Source organism: Oncorhynchus clarkii, chromosome 12, assembly GCF_045791955.1.
Source record: "Oncorhynchus clarkii lewisi isolate Uvic-CL-2024 chromosome 12, UVic_Ocla_1.0, whole genome shotgun sequence".
NCBI lineage: Eukaryota > Metazoa > Chordata > Actinopteri > Salmoniformes > Salmonidae > Oncorhynchus > Oncorhynchus clarkii.
In genome coordinates this window covers 15,234,152-15,250,471 of record NC_092158.1, presented here as the reverse complement: position 1 = coordinate 15,250,471, position 16,320 = coordinate 15,234,152, and the positions used below count along the sequence as shown (strand labels likewise).

Sequence of the window (16,320 nt, the reverse complement as noted above, 5' to 3'; positions counted from 1 at the left end):
CAGTTTGAAACTTTGCGCAAACACTGTTGCCCTCTTGTGGACACCATCTAAATTACATCCAGCTTCAAGGCTAGATGTTTGACCTTTCTCTTGTATTTCAGAGACGGTACAACAAAGTTGTTTTTTTCTTTGTATTTTCTTCTACCAGATCTATTGTGTTATATTCTCCTACATTAATTTCACATTTCAACAAACTTCAAAGTGTTTCCTTTCAAATGGTACCAAGAATATGCATATCCTTGCTTCAGGGCTTGAGCTACAGGCAGTTAAGTTTGGGTACGTCATTTAAGGCGAAATTAGAAAAAAAACGCGGCTGATCTCGAACAAGTTAATTTCTTCAGGATTGGTTTCCCGTCAACGGGACCGTTTTAAATCATGTAGCGCAATGTCATGTATGCTGATTTTAGCTGAATTTTTTTTGTGGTACATATCGGCTGAAAGCTTAAATTCTTGCTAATCTAACTGCATTGTCTTATTTACAGTAACTATGACTGTGAAAAATGCCATGCTATTGTTTGAGGAGAGCACAAAACAAAAAAACACTTCACCACGACAGGTTTGATACATTCACATCTAAAGGTGAAATATGTACTTACATTCTGAAATCTTGCTCTGATGTGTCATCCTAAGGGTCCCAGAAATAACGCGTCATCATATACTAAAAAGGTCCATATAGCGATCGATTTTGTATTTCCACCCGTTCAACTTGCAAAGAAAGAAATCTGTGAAAATCTAATGCCAAACGTTGTTTCAACCAGTCAAATTACGGTCATATTTATTAATCAGACACCCTAAAATGTAACCAGACTTCACGATATTGTTTGGCATTTAGTATATCCAATAGGACACCAATTTTAGTAAGGGATGACACGGGCGGTGTTCACTTGATTGACTGTAACTTTGTCAAACGAGCACCAATCGTGTTCAAACCAAGCTAGCTACATAGCCAATGAGCTGGGCCTTATGAGAGTATGTGGAAACCCAGTATCCGTTACACAATCATCCAGTAAACCTTGCGCCAGGAAGCTAGTTCCTCTTGGACATTCATGCGTTACATGCTGACCAGACCGGACACGTCGCGTGCTTTGCAAAATAAATGTAGAAATCCATGTTATTCAATTACTGCACCCACACTGCTCGCGCGCGCCAACGAGCGTCTGCGACGCCAAGGGCTAAAATAGAAGTCGTTCCTATTTCTGACGCAGATCGCGCTGAAAGTAATCTCCTCATGGGTTTATAGAAGCAGGTGCCATCTCCTCATTGGTTATACCCACGTGGGTGATTGAAAGACGAACTTTGTTGCCGGTTGTCGGGGTAATACAATGAAAGTTTAGATGCGATCACCATATAAGTTCAAAGATGAAAAAGCCTGGAAGGAGGAGAGATGACTAGAAACGATTCGGTTGGCCGTTTTATGTGTGGATTAATTCAGAGTCAGAGTTGAGGTCCTTGTGCATTTCAGGTAAAATAACAACTCAATGTTTATATCCCAGGACAAATTAGCTAGCAACAGCAAGTTAGCTAAATAGGACAAATTAACGTTAGCTAGCAAGTGCAAGCTAGCTAAATTGCCATACATGTTTAATGCTTTTCGACCTGTCCCCAAATTAATGTAATTGGTTCAGAGTTTGTTTTGATATTTGAACCTGCATGTCGTGATCGCGTTTGGTGTGGGGGGGGTGCAAAATAAATGTATGCACAATAGCGCACGCGCGCAGCCGGTTTGGGTTCCGTGTAAAGCATACCTGTGAGTTATGAAAGTTATGAAAGTTATGAAAACTAAGTGTTTTGCAAATGTTGAACTTACTTTATGGCTACTAATACTGGAAAAGCTAAATCAAAGTCCAAGTATACAGATTTTGGACGATAGTCTTGCAGAAAAATGTAATCGACAACAGCTAAATGAGAGGATGCTAACGTTAGACTGGTAAGTGAAATACGAGTCTTTATATTCTCTTATATTGCATCACATCTGGCCATGATTGGTAGTCCCATAGGGAGGAGGCGCACAATTGGCCCAACGTCGTCAGGGTTTGGCGTCATTGTAAATAAGAATTTGTACTGACTTGCCTAGTTAAATAAAGGTCAATTAAAAAGATGAACAGTCTGCTGAATGTTCTGCCAAAATGTGAGTAAGTGAATGAGAGCCAGATCCAATATGATTTTCCTCTGATACTCATCCTGTGCTTGTTTATGTCAGTACATTACTGACAGAACGTTGTATGGTCCCCTGCCACACACACACCGCAGTGTGGTCCTACAGGACATGAACCAACCATCCAAAATAACACCACCCCACCCATCCTCACCAGGGCTTTCTTCTCGCAGAGGGAGTAGACAGCCTCCAGGCTGGGGTCAGAGTGCATGGGGTGGGAGTACATCCTGTGTTCGAATGCCTCCACCTTCTGGATGATCTTCTTCAGGCCTGGGTCCTTGATGCCCATGTCATCAATGGGGTCCAGCAGGGGAACTCCGTCTGGGAAGCGCTTCTGCACCTCCTGTGTGGTGGAGAAGGGACCAGAGAATGAAGCATAAGAACAGCTTTAATGAAAGTAAAATACAATAAAACTATATATAACCGTCTCCAATGTCCCAGCCTGTTTTCATGATATAAAACTGATTTCTGAGTAGCTTGAGCAATAGTGTTAATGGTTGAGAAAGGCATTGATGAACACAAGGCTGTGTCTCTCACCTGTATGGATTTCAGCATGCTCTGTCTGTTGTCATAAGGCCGGAGGTCTTTGGGGATGTAGAGACGGACTGAACTGATAGAGGTCAAGAGGCGGAGCATCACAGGAACCACCTGATCACAAAGACAAATAGTATATTATTTTATGTATACAGTTAATCTCTAAATATATTAGTATCTATTTAGTATCCAACATGGTAGCCATCATCGACTGCAGCAGGAGATCCTGAACACTTGGGGGTTTTAAACACAAATACAGCACTAAAATGCAATCCTGACTGCTGCTATGTCTACAAGTCTGTGGGATCTTTATCTTAGCACAAACTGAAGAACACCTGATTTAACCTATCCAGTTTAAATCAAACTTGTTCCCCTAGCCTGTACTTCTAGTTAATGCAGCATAAGGCATTTAGCAGAAGCCAGCCCAGAGAACAGGACCAGGAAGTGTTTTAGCTGGAGTTTATTGGCTCCTCAGAGATAATATGAGCCAAGAGGCAGCTGAAGTACTCTTGATGTAGACAGAGCTCAGGGGTTTAGGACTGGTTGACAGAACTAAATAACACAAGACACTGGGACTCTAAAGGGACTAGCGTACAATTGAGGGAAAATGTGCCGCAACAGCATAGGCAGTTTTAATGCATGGAATTCGGTAGATCTGGGTTCAAATACCACTTGAGATCTTTCAAATACTTTGAGTGTATGCTTTAACCTGCCTGGAGGGCCAGGTGGTGGGCAGGGTTTGTACTTTAGGGGCTGTTCTATTGGTCCATTAAGCCATGCAAACTTAAGTCAAATGTGCAGCAGCAACAGCTAATGAAATCAGGTAAAAAATAACACTGTGGGAGTGTGTGAATATGAACTCTTAACTGAAAGAGATCTAAGAGTTTGGAAGGTGTTTATATTACATGGAGGGTTACCAAACCAAATGTTTTGAATGAGGAGCATCTTTTCCAACCACACAAGCATGGTATGTTTCAATGCGAGAATGAAGGAACGTCTTAGATGGCTCTAAATTAGATACCATTTTAGAAAATGTATCTTAAAATCAAGAGGATATGCAGTATAGCCAAACATTATTCCATTTAATTGTGTGGATGTTGCTTTAAGTTGAAGAGAAGCTCTCTAGGACACAGCCCAGCAGCAGTTTGACCACTAACGCCTTGGCCATGTTTGATTTCCTTCAGTCTCAAGGACAGTTAGTAACCCCTCCCATAATGATTGTGTGTGGACTACATTCTAGAATGTATTCATTTTGGATTCCATCCTACTGCTGACCACCAAACTAGGAGTATATAGTGTCCAGATGTCACAGCAATGCATACACATTGACTATTTCTCAATTGGCACCTATTGGGTCTCTGACCCTGTGTGAGGCCATACAGGGTCAAATGTAGTGCACTAGAATAGGGTGCTACTTCTGACAGAGCCATGGCGTTTTCCATCATATGCACACCTGCATTTCACCCTTCTCCCCAGTGGCAGCAGGTTTAGCAGCCTCTGTAGCTGCATTCTTCACACTCTCCTGACTACAGTGGACCAGCACCTCCACCACGTAAAGAGGGTCTGCATCACCTGTACTGGCCTGGAGAAGAAAAACATACATACTCAACATGGGCACGACACTAAGCTGAAGGACAACACGTACATTACACAAAGGCCAAAACACAAGCGATAAACTATCTACTTTGTAGTTACTTTAAATACTAAATGTTATGTTTTCAAAGATACTTTCAGATAACATTCAACAAACTCAGCAAAAAAAGAAGAGTCCCTTTTTCAGGACCCTGTCTTTCAAAGAAAATTTGTAAAAATCCAAATAACTTCACAGAGCTTCATTGTAAAGAGTTTAAACACTGTTTGCCATGCTTGTTCAATGAACCATACACAATTAATGATCATGCACCTGTGGAACGGTCGTTAAGACATTAACAGCTTACAGATGGTAGGCAATTAAGGTCACAGCTATGAAAACTTAGGACACTAAAGAGGCCTTTCTACCGACACTGAAAAACACCAAAAGAAAGATGCCCATGGTCCTTGCTCATCTGCGTGAATGTGCCTTAGGCATGCTGCAAGGAAGCATGAGGACTGCAGCTGTGGCCAGGGCAATAAGTTGCAATATCCGTACTGTGAGACATCTAATACAGCGCTACAGGGAGACAGAATGGACAGCTGATCGTCCTCGCAGAGGCAGACCACGTGTAACAACACCTGCACAGAATCGGTACATACGAACATCACACCTGCGGGACAAGTACAGGATAGCAAAAACTGCCTGAGGTACACCAGGAACGCACAATCCCGCCTTCAGTGCTCAGACTATTCGCAATAGGCTGAGAGAGGCTGGACTGAGAGCTTGTAGGCCTGTTGTATCACCGGCAACAACATCGCCTATAGGCACAAACCCACCATCGCTGGAACAGACAGGACTGGCAAAAAGCTGATCTTCACTGACGAGTCGCGGTTGTGTCTCACCAGGGGTGATGGTTGGATTTGAGTTTATCGTCGAAGGAATGAGCGTTTCACCGAGACCTGTACTCTGGAGTGGGATCAATTTGGAGGTGGAGGGTCTGTCATGGTCTGGGGCGGTGTGTCACAGCATCATCGGACTGAGCATGTTGTCATTGTAGGCAATCTCAACGCTGTGCGTTACAGGGAAGACATCCTCCTCCCTCATGTGGTACCCTTTCTGCAGGCTCATCCTTACATGACACTCCAGCATGACAAAGCCACCAGCCATACTGCTCATTCTATGCGTGAGTTTCTGCAAGACAGGAATGTCAGTGTTTTTCCATGGCCAGCGAAGAGCCCAGATCTCAATCCCATTGAGCACGTCTGGGACCTGTTGGATCGGGGGTGAGGGCTAAGGCCATTCCCCCCAGAAATGTCTGGGATCTTGCAGGCACCTTGGTGGAAGAGCGGGGTAACATCTCACAGCAAGAACTGCCAAATCTGGTGCAGTCCATGAGAAGGAGATGCTCTGCAGTACTTAATTCAGCTGGTGGACACACCAGATACTGACTGTTACGTTTGACCCCCACCCCCCCTTTCTTAAGGGACACATTTGTCCATGTCTGTGGAACTTGTTCAGTTTATGTCTCAGTTGTTGAATATTGTTGTGTTCATACAAATATTTACACATGTTAAGTTTGCTGAAAAAATATTTTTTTAATCCATATTACCTTGACGTTTGACTTCTTTGAGAAATTAACGACTACGCCCCATCCAAAGTCAACATCTTCGTTTTTGACCTGTAAAATAGGGTCAACGCAATTGGCACATCTGTATGTTCAGCAATAAATAGTTCCTTATCTGAGCAAAACTAAGTTGTTTTCTATCTGCGGAAGCCTTATTAAACAGAACAAAGACAAAGTAGATGGGAAATGGTGGAGCACAAGTTGTCTGTGTGGTTGTGCAATATATAAATATTTCAGTTGGTGGTGTTGGCTGTGGTATGAGTGCTATTTGTTTCTAACCTTGACCAATCTACCAGGCTGGAGGAAAGGAAGGCAGTACTTGGGTTTGTGGACAAACTCTTCGATCTCTTTGCCCAGTTTAGCCAGCTGCTGGCGGATCTTATAGTAAGTGACCACACTCTCCTCGTTGGGGATCTCTATGGCGTTATACATCTTCTCCAGCTTCCCCATCTCTGTGGAGTTAAAACAGAGATCAATCATACCCAGAGAAAAACTAGAATGGGGATTATCGTACTCTATTCTAATTCTAAGGTGATCATAGCAAACCTAACACATTGTCCACAGCGGTGGTCAAACGACACAGAAATAGCACCTGATGTTGCCATGTACAGTGTGTACAAAACATTAAGAACACCTTGCTAATATTGAGATGCTTGCTTGGCGGTCAGTGCATCAATACCGGTATTTCGTAAAATACGGTATACCAGGCAGCCCTAAGTGACATCAGTAAGGGACCATAGCTTTCACCTGGATTCACCTGGTCAGTCTACGCCCTGGAAAGAGCAGGTGTTCATGTTTTGTACACTCAGTGTATAGAGTTCAGATGCTCAAAGATAAAACATTACTTGTGCTATATTTAGCCAGACCAAATCAACAGAACAGAACGTGGAATCAACTTGGTAAATTAACTTGAATAAAGCACCACTGGCAGGGGAATTCCTATGAAAGAGGATCCGAGAATTACATATAGGACTAGACTTGAGGGGTTGTCTGCACTCACTCTCTACGACGCCGGGCACAGCCCTGTAGTGCTGAAACTGGTAGAAAGACTTCTCCAGCATGTACTCCGGGTTGATCTCCTCCACCCGCAGCAGGTTGAGAACCATGTTGTAGGTGAGGTGGAAGGCACTGTTGAGAGGGTCAGCTGAGCCCTGTGGAGAGCGGGAGGAGAGAGGAAGGTTAAACAGGTCGCTCGCTATTCAGCAGGTTGAGGACCATGTTGTAGGTGAGGTGGAACAGGAGAGGAAGTAAGGCTGAGAGATACATAAAATTAATTCGATTAATTCGAATGTTTGTTTTTATGTGCGAATTTCCAAATTCCTTCATGGCAAGAAACGATGTTCTTTGTATTTTTCGTTTATGTCCGCTTGTTCCCATGTTGTCTTTTTGGTCTCGTCTCCTTCGCTCCTTCTCATTTACACCAGAGATCTGAATATAATGACGAGATGCTCATGTTTCCACCCTAATAATGTGAGTTGTTGTCCCAAAGGCTGAAAGGCAGGCAACAAACGTATGTCCAAAATAAGCCCATAGAAACGCATTGGGCTTATTTGGGACAGATTCTGGCGAGAGTGAAACCTCTCGCTTTCACCTCTTCCTCTGTTTACACACACACACACACCAAGCCGCTCCCACTGCAACACGCAACAAATAAAGTTGAGAGATCACTTCTTCCTCTCTGTCAAGCGGTTTCAACTCGCTATTTGCATTTGAGGTTTGGTCCAACAGAATGGGTCATATGGACACAAACACATTGAGACATTACACTGTAATAGAGAAGTTACCCTTTCTATCTACACCATTTTAATGTCTCAACTACTCAAATTGAGCTCAGGTTGCAGTACCGCTAGCAACTTTTTAGCCAAAGACTTATACTAGCTGCCTAGTCTGTTCTATAAAAGTGTAATAAGCATAAAACAATTATATACGGAATTGGTAACTTGTTGTCATTCTGAAAAATGAGGCAGGTCATTTATTCAACATCTGAACAAATTGGACAGACTAGCACGCTGTTCAAATGGTTGGAGACGGCTGTGTTCATAATTCAACTGTTCTGATGTGTTCGCAAGTAAACAGATCCAAGTAGGCTAAACTTGAAGTATAAAGATTAGCTGGCTACTCACTAGCACGTGGACTTGTGCTTGAGAGATTGTGTATGAGACCCGTGTTCATTTTTCTATAATGCCTGCTTCAAGAAGTTAGTCATTATTCGTGCATTGTGCATGGTTCTGGTCAAATTTGTAACAAAAAGGGTATTTTCATAGACCGCCTTAAACAAAAAAGCACGTTAAACTATTTGATTAAATAACATTTTTAGTGGGGCTTATATTTAGAATAAAACAATTGTACATGAGATATACACTACATGGCCAAAAGTGTGTGGACACCTGTGCATCGAACATTTCATTCTAAAATCATTGACATTAATTTGGAGTTGGTCCCCCCTTTGCTGCTATAACAGCCTCCACTCTTCTGGAAAGGCTTTCCACTTGATGTTGAAACATTGCTGTGGGGAATTGCTTCCATTCAGCCACAAGAGCATTAGTGAGGTCGGGCGCTAATGTTGGGCAATAAGGCCTGGCTTGCATTCTGCTCTCCAATTCATCCCAAAAGGTGTTCACATTTTTATTTATTTGTTTTATTTCACCTTTATTTAACCAGGTAGGCTAGTTGAGAACAAGTACTCATTTACAACTGCGACCTGGCCAAGATAAAGCACAGCAATTTGACACATACAACAACAGAGTTACACATGGAATAAACCAACATACAGTCAATAATACAGTAGGAAAAAAAGTATATATACAGTGTGTGCAAATGAGGTAAGATAAGGGAGGTAAGGCAATAAATAGGCCATAGTGGCGAGGTAATTACGATATAGCAATTAAACACAGGAGCGATAGATGTGCAGAAGATAAACGTGCAAGTGGAGATACTGGGGTGCAAAATAAATAAATACAGTATGGGGATGAGGTAGTTGGATGGGCTATTTACAGATAGGCTACATACAGGTGCAATGATCTGTGAGCTGCTCTGACAGCTGGTGCTTGAAGTTAGTGAGGGAGATATGAGTCTCCAGCTTCAGTGATTTTTGCAGTTAATTCCAGTCATTGGCAGCAGAGAACTGTAAGGAAAGGCGGCCAAAGTAGAAATTGGCTTTGGGGGTGACCAGTGAAATATACCTACTGGAGCGCGTGCTGCGGGTGGGTGCTGCTACCAGTGAACTGAGATAAGTCGGGGTTTTACCTAGCAAAGACTTGTAGATGACCTGGAGCCAGTGGGTTTGGCGACGAGTATGAAGCGAGGGCCAGCCAACGAGAGCATACAGGTCGCAGTGGTGGGTAGTATATGGGGCTTTGGTGACAAAACGGATGGCACTGTGATAGACTGCATCCAATTTGTTGAGTAGAGTGTTGGAGGCTATTTTATAGATGACATCGCCGAAGTCGAGGATCGGTAGGATAGTCAGTTTTACGAGGGTGTGTTTGCCAGCATGAGTGAAGGTTGCTTTTTGCGAAATAGGAAGCCGATTCTAGATTTAATCTTGGATTGAAGATGCTTAATGTGGGTCTGGAAAGTTTACAGTCTAACCAGACACCTAGGTACGTGTAGTTGTCAGAACCATCCAGAGTAGTGATGCTGGACCGGCGGGCAGGTGAGGGCAGCAATCGGTTGAAGAGGATGCATTTAGTTTTACTTGCATTTAAGAGCAGTTGGAGGCCACGGAATGAGAGTTGTATGGCATTGAAGTTCATCTGGAGGTTAGTTAGCAGTGTCCAAAGAAGGGCCAGATGTATACAGAATGGTGTCGTCTGCATAGAGGTGGATCAGACAAGCACCAGCAGCAAGAGCGACATCATTGATGTATACAGAGAAGAGAGTCGGCCCGAGAATTGAACCCTGTGGCACCCCCATAGAGACTGCCAGAGGTCCGGACAACAGGCCCTCCGATTTTACGCACTGAACTCTATTAGAGAAGTAATTGGTGAACCAGGCGAGGCTGTCATTTGAGAAACCAAGGCTGTTGAGTCTGCCGATAAGAAAGTGGTGATTGACAGAGTCAAAAGCCTTGGCCAGGTCGATGAAAGCGGCTGCACAGTATTGTCTCTTATTGATGGCAGTTATGATATCGTTTAGGACATTGAGCGTGGCTGAGGTGTACCCATGACCAGCTCGGAAACCAGATTGCATAGCGGAGAAGGTATGGTGGGATTCAAAATGGTCGGTGATCGGTTTGTTAACTTGGCTTTCGAAGACCTTAGAAAGGCAGGGTAGGATATAGGTATGTAGCAGTTTGGGTCTAGAGTGTCTCCCCCTTTGAAGAGGGGGATGACTGCGGTAGCTTTGCAATCTTTGGGGATCTCAGACGATACGAAAGAGAGGTTGAACAGGCTAGTAATAGGGGTTGCAACAATTTCATGTGATAATTTTAGAAAGAGAGGGTCCAGATTGTCTCGCCCAGGTGATTTGTAGGGGTCTTGATTTTGCAGCTCTTTCAGAACATCAGCCATCTGGATTTGGGTGAAGGAGAATTGCAGGAGGCTTGGGGGAGTTGCTGTGGGGGGTGCAGGTCAGTTACCCAGGGTAGGGGTAGCCAGGTGGAAAGCATGGTCAGCCGTAGAAAAATGCTTTTTGAAATTCTCAATTATTGTGGATTTATCGGTGGTGACAGTGTTTCCTAGCCTCAGTGCAGTTGGCAGCTGGGACGAGGTGTTCTTATTCTCCATGGACTTTACAGTGTCCCAGAACATTTTTTGAGTTTGTGCTATAAATTTCTGTTTGAAAAAGCTAGCCTTAGCTTTCCTAACTGCCTGTGTATATTGGTTCCTAACGTCCCTGAAAAGTTGCATATCACGGGGGATATTTGATGCTAGTGCAGTACGCCACAGGATGTTTTTGTGCTGGTCAAGGGCAGAGGTCTGGAGTGAACCAAGGGCTATATATCTGTTCCTGATTTTTTTGAATGTGGCATACTTATTTAAGATGGTGAGGAAGGCACTTTTAAAGAATAACAAGGCATAATCTACTGATGGGATGAGGTCAATATCCTTCCAGGATACACGGGCCTGGTCGGTTAGAATGGCCTGCTCGCTGAAGTGTTTCAGGGAGCGTTTGACAGTGATGAGGGGTGGTTGTTTGACTGCAGACCCATTACAGATGCAGGCAATGAGGCAGTGATCGCTGAGATCTTGGTGAAGACAGCAGAGGTGTATTTGGAGGGCAAGTTGGTTAGGATGATATCTATGAGGGTGCCCGTGTTTACGGATTTGGGGTTGTACCTGGTAGGTTCATTGATAATTTGTGTGAGATTGAGGGCATCAAGCTTAGTTTGTAGGATGGCCGGGGTGTTAAGCATGTCCCAGTTTAGGTCACCTAGCAGTACGGGCTCTGAAGATAGACAGGGGGAAATCAATTCACATATGGTGTCCAGGGCACAGCTGGGAGCAGAGGGTGGTCTATAGCAAGCGACAACGGTGAGAGACTTGTTTCTGGAAACTTTTTAGAAGTAGAAGCTCGAAAAGTTTGGGTACAGACCTGGATAGTAAGACAACTCTGCAGGCCATCTCTGCAGTAGATTGCAACTCCACCCCCTTTGACAGTTGTCAAAGAGATGGAATTTCAGGATTTTTGGTGGTCTTCCTAAACCAAGATTCAGACACAGCTAGGACATCCAGGTTGGCAGTGTGTGCTAAAGCAGTTTATAAAACAAACTTAGAGGAGGCTTCTGATGTTAACATTAGAGGTCGACCGATTAATCGGAATGGCTGATTAATTAGGGCCGATTTCAAGTTTTCTTAACAATCGGTAATCGGCATTTTTGGACATCGATTGCGGCCGATTACATTGCACTCCACGAGGAGACTGCGTGGCAGGCTGCCTACCTGTTACGCGAGTGCCGCAAGAAGCCAAGATAAGTTGCTAGCTAGCATTAAACGTATCTTATAAAAAAACAATCAATCTTAACATAATCACTAGTAAACTACACATGATTGATGATATTACTGGTTTATCTAGCTTGTCCTGCGTTGCATATAATCGATGCGGTGCCTGTTTATTTCTCATCGAATCACAGCCTACTTCGCCAAATGGGTGATTATTTAACAAGCGCATTCGCAAAAAAAGCACCGTCGTTGCACCAATGTGTACCTAACCATAAACATCAATGCCCTTCTTTAAAATCAATACACAAGTATATATTGTTAAACCTGCATATTTTGTTAATATTGCCTGCTAACATGAATTTCTTTTAACTAGGGAAATTGTCTTGCGTTCCGTGAAAGCAGTCAGGGTATATGCAACAGTTTGGGCCACCTGGCTCGTTGCGAACTGTGTGAAGGCCAATTTAATCCTAATACAGACCATAGTTAATTTGCCAGAACTGTACAGAATTATGACATAACATTTAAGGTTCTGCAACGTAACAGCAATATTTAGACTTAGGGATGCCACCCGTTAGATAAAATACGGAACGGTTCCGTATTTCACCGAAATAATAAACATCTTGTTTTCGAAATGATAGGTCATTATTTTGGTCAAATCTGGAAACTAAGGCTCGTATTTCTGTGTGTTATTATGTTATAATTAAGTCTATGATTTGATAGAGCAGTCTCGTAAGCATTCATTCAAACAGCACTTTCGTGCGTTTGCCAGCAGCTCTTCACTTTGCTTCAAGCATTGAGCTGTTTATGACTTCAAGCATATCAACTCCCGAGATTAGGCTGGTGTAACCGATGTAAAATGGCTAGCTAGTTAGCTCGGTGTGCGCTAATAGCTTTTTAAACGTCACTCACTCAGACTTGGAGTAGTTGTTCCCCTTGCTCTGCATGGGTAACGCTGCTTCGAGGGTGGCTGTTGTCGATGTGTTCCTGGTTCGAGCCCAAGTAGCAGCGGCGAGGAGAGGGGTAGAAGCTATACTGTTACACTGGCAATACTAAAGTGCCTATGAGAACATCCAATAGTCAAAGGTATATGAAATACAAATGGTATAGAGAGAAATAGTCCTATAATTCCTATAATAACTACAACCTAAAACTTCTTACCTGGGAATATTGAAGACTCATGTTAAAAGGAACCACCAGCTTTCATATGTTCTCATGTTCTGAGCAAGGAACTTAAACATTAGCTTTCTTACATAGCACATATTGCACTTTTACTTTCTTCTCCAACACTTTGTTTTTGCATTATTTAAACCAAATTGAACATGTTTCATTATTTATTTGAGACTAAATTGATTTTATTGATGTATTATATTAAGTGAAAAGAAGTGTTCATTCAGTATTGTTGTAATTGTCATTATTACAAATATAATAAAACAAATAATTTTAAAAAAATCGTCTGATTAATCGGTATCAGCTTTTTTTGGTCCTCCAATAATCGGTATCGGCGTTGAAAAATCATAATTGGTCGACCTCTAGTTGAGACCACTCGTCAACGAAGCCAAGGGCAGTTTGAGTTTTGCAGATACTGTCTTGCGCAATCGAAAGTCTTAGTGAGCGATTACAACAGAATAGTCAGAAGAGAAATGAGATCTCCGTGGGGGCCAGATAATTTAAAAATGAGACATTTCACTCCCTGCCATTAATCTGGCATGTGTTAAACTGCCCCTTGGCCCATTAAAGACCCAGTTGTGCAAGCCTAAATGGATCTCAACCCAGGACCAACAACCCAAGGTACCAGAGCAGAGACATGGAGGACTGACTGTTGTCCCAGAGACAACTTTAACATGACAGACCCCTAAATGGAGAGAAAGAGGTTTAAGGTTTGGAGTTTGAGGCCTGCAAGCCTGTTAATCAAACCAAGGCTCCAGACGTCCCTGGTCATATCATGACTCCCTTTGCAAAACTTCTACAGAACTTCAAAAATGGATCGAACGTTTAAGTCAGTTAATCATACCAAGAGTCCTTAGGTACCTGATGATATCATGGCTCATGGCTGAGTGAGTTTGTAAATGACCCGTGGGTCAGGAAGTTGCTAACGGTTCAGAGAAGCTTTTTTCTGCACACGCCTGTGTGTGTTCGGCTGTGGAGCGTGTTCGTTAACGACCCGAGGGCCGGGAAGTAGCTCTATGACCCAGGAGACAACCCCAAAATGACTGACTCACTCTCCCACTGCAGCTCAGGAGGATATGAGGGTCTTGGCTCAGGTTACGATTGTAAATCCCTTAATCTCTCCACCCCCCTCATTGCAATCATTCGCAGAGTCTGTATGTCACTTGGACAGCGTGTGGAGGGGAGAGATTGAGTCGTTCTGAGAACACTTGGGGAGCTGTGTTGGCACGAGAACCATTGTGACATCATCCCAACAGGGGTTAGGATTATTGCAACGTTCCAAGAGTTACTGGTCTGGTGCTGAACGGATTTTACAACTGGCCAAAGTCTACAGGGACTCAAAACACATGTCTTAGTACGTACACTGTATAACGTCTAAAGAAGATATCAATGCCAAGACTTTAGGCATCCCAATGGTTCGTGTGTGTATTGACACAGTTTACACATGGAGATAAACTATGATGATTAATCATTCATCTCCAAGAATATGTTCCACAGACGCACACGGCTGTTATTTAAAAACCCCAGTGTGCAGTTTGTGGAGTCAGTAGTACCTTGAGCAGCTGTTTCCCCACTGCAGGGCTCATCTTCTCATCAACCATGAAGATGACAATACCTCTCTCGTCCATCCCTCTCCTGCCAGCTCGGCCAGACATCTGGATGTACTCGCCAGACGTGATCTAACAGAGAGAGAGACGCACAACTCATTAATATGGTCACACATCTGTCACACACACACACACAGCACATCAACATTCACACAGAGATGTAATGTAGAGCAGAATAAATGTGTAGGACCAATGAAACAAGGAAAACTTTCAGTTTCTAGTCACCAATGTGTACAGAATGTCATGGGAAGGATTCTTTTAGAGGTCTACATGTACATGTTCAAATTCTTTTTTCTGAACCAAATACGAGCTAGAACAGTCAGCGGGGGTATGCTCCTGAAGGTGGATTGTTTTTTTATGCAACATCTACATTACTTGGCACCAATCCCCCAAACATGTGTAAATATTATAAATTGTAATTCTAGTATTATAAAGATGGCACCGGAGAACAAGGCTGACGTTTTCCGTATTCATAAACAATTGTGTTTTTTCTTTGTTTCTTTTCGTCGTTTGTAAATGATTATTTTTTACTTATATTGTACATAATGTTGCTGCTACCGTCTCATATGACCAAAAAGAACTTGAGGAAATCAGAACACCGATTACGCACCATGGACTGGCAGAATCCTTTTTACCCTTTAACAACTCCGACGAGCCTGACGTGTATGATATACTGCTTCATTTGTATGAAGGGGCCAGAAGGAGGACTGCCTTCTGAGAACTCGTACGCGATCGAATAAAGCCCCACTTCCCTCCATTCTGCTAGCAGACGTGCAATCTTTGGAAAATAAAATCAGTGACCTACGCGGAAGATTAAAACTACCAACGGGTCATTCAAAAGTGTAATATCTTATGCTTCACTGAGTCGTGGCTGAACGACGACACCATCAACATACAGCTGGCTTGTTATACGCTGTATCAGCAGGATAGAACAGCAGAGTCTGGTAAGACAAGGAGCGGCAGACTATGTATTTTTGTAAATAACAATATCTAAGGAAGTCTCAAGGTTTTGCTCACCTGAGGTAGAGTATCTCATGATACGCTGTAGACCACACTATCTACCAAGAGTTTATCATCTGTATTTTTCGTAGGTGTCAATACACCACCACAGACGGATGCTGGCACAAAGACCGCACTGAATGAGCTGTATTCTGCTATAAGCAAATAGGAAAACGCTCACCCAGAAACGCCACTCCTCGTAGCCGGGGACTTGAATGTAGGGAACATTAAATATGTCTTACCAAATTTCAATTAGCATGGTAATTTGCAACCAGAGAAAAAAAAAAAAACTAGACCACCTTTACTCCATACACAGAGACATATACAAAGCTCTCCCTCGCCATCCATTTGGCAAATCTGACCATAATTCAAGCCTCCTGATTCCTGCTTACAAGCAAACATTAAAGCAGGAAGGACCAGTGACTCAAACAATAAAAAGTGGTCATATGAAGCAGATGCTGAGCTACAGGACTGTTTTGCTAGCACAGACTGGAATATGTACCGGGACTCCCCCGATGGAATTGTGGAGTACACCACATCAGTCATTGGCTTCGTCAATAAGTACATCGATGACGTCGTCCCCACAATGACCATACGCCATGTACATACGCCAACCAGAAGCCATGAATTAATTACAGGCAACATCGCACTGAGCTAAAGGCTAGAGCTGCTGCTTTCAAAGAGTGGGATTCTAACCCGGGAGCTTATAAGAAATCCCGCTACGCCTTCCGACGAACCTTCAATTAGGGAAAGCGGCAATACAGGACTAAGATCGAATC

The 16,320-nt window shown here is 43.1% G+C and overlaps 1 protein-coding gene across 3 annotated transcripts in view; it reads right to left on the bottom strand.

Annotated features, from left to right (window-relative positions):
• LOC139422755 (exosome RNA helicase MTR4) overlaps window positions 1-16,320 on the bottom strand; it is a 53,451-nt gene that overhangs the window by 18,895 nt on the left and 18,236 nt on the right. For all 3 annotated transcript variants that reach the window (XM_071174080.1, XM_071174078.1, XM_071174079.1), the window contains exons 14-20: window positions 14,489-14,614; window positions 6,887-7,037; window positions 6,166-6,338; window positions 5,872-5,940; window positions 4,143-4,271; window positions 2,693-2,803; window positions 2,310-2,498 (exon numbers count right to left, since the gene is read on the bottom strand). In XM_071174080.1, the coding sequence (XP_071030181.1) occupies window positions 2,310-2,498; window positions 2,693-2,803; window positions 4,143-4,271; window positions 5,872-5,940; window positions 6,166-6,338; window positions 6,887-7,037; window positions 14,489-14,614 (948 nt within the window). The remainder of the gene's footprint in view (window positions 1-2,309; window positions 2,499-2,692; window positions 2,804-4,142; window positions 4,272-5,871; window positions 5,941-6,165; window positions 6,339-6,886; window positions 7,038-14,488; window positions 14,615-16,320) is intronic.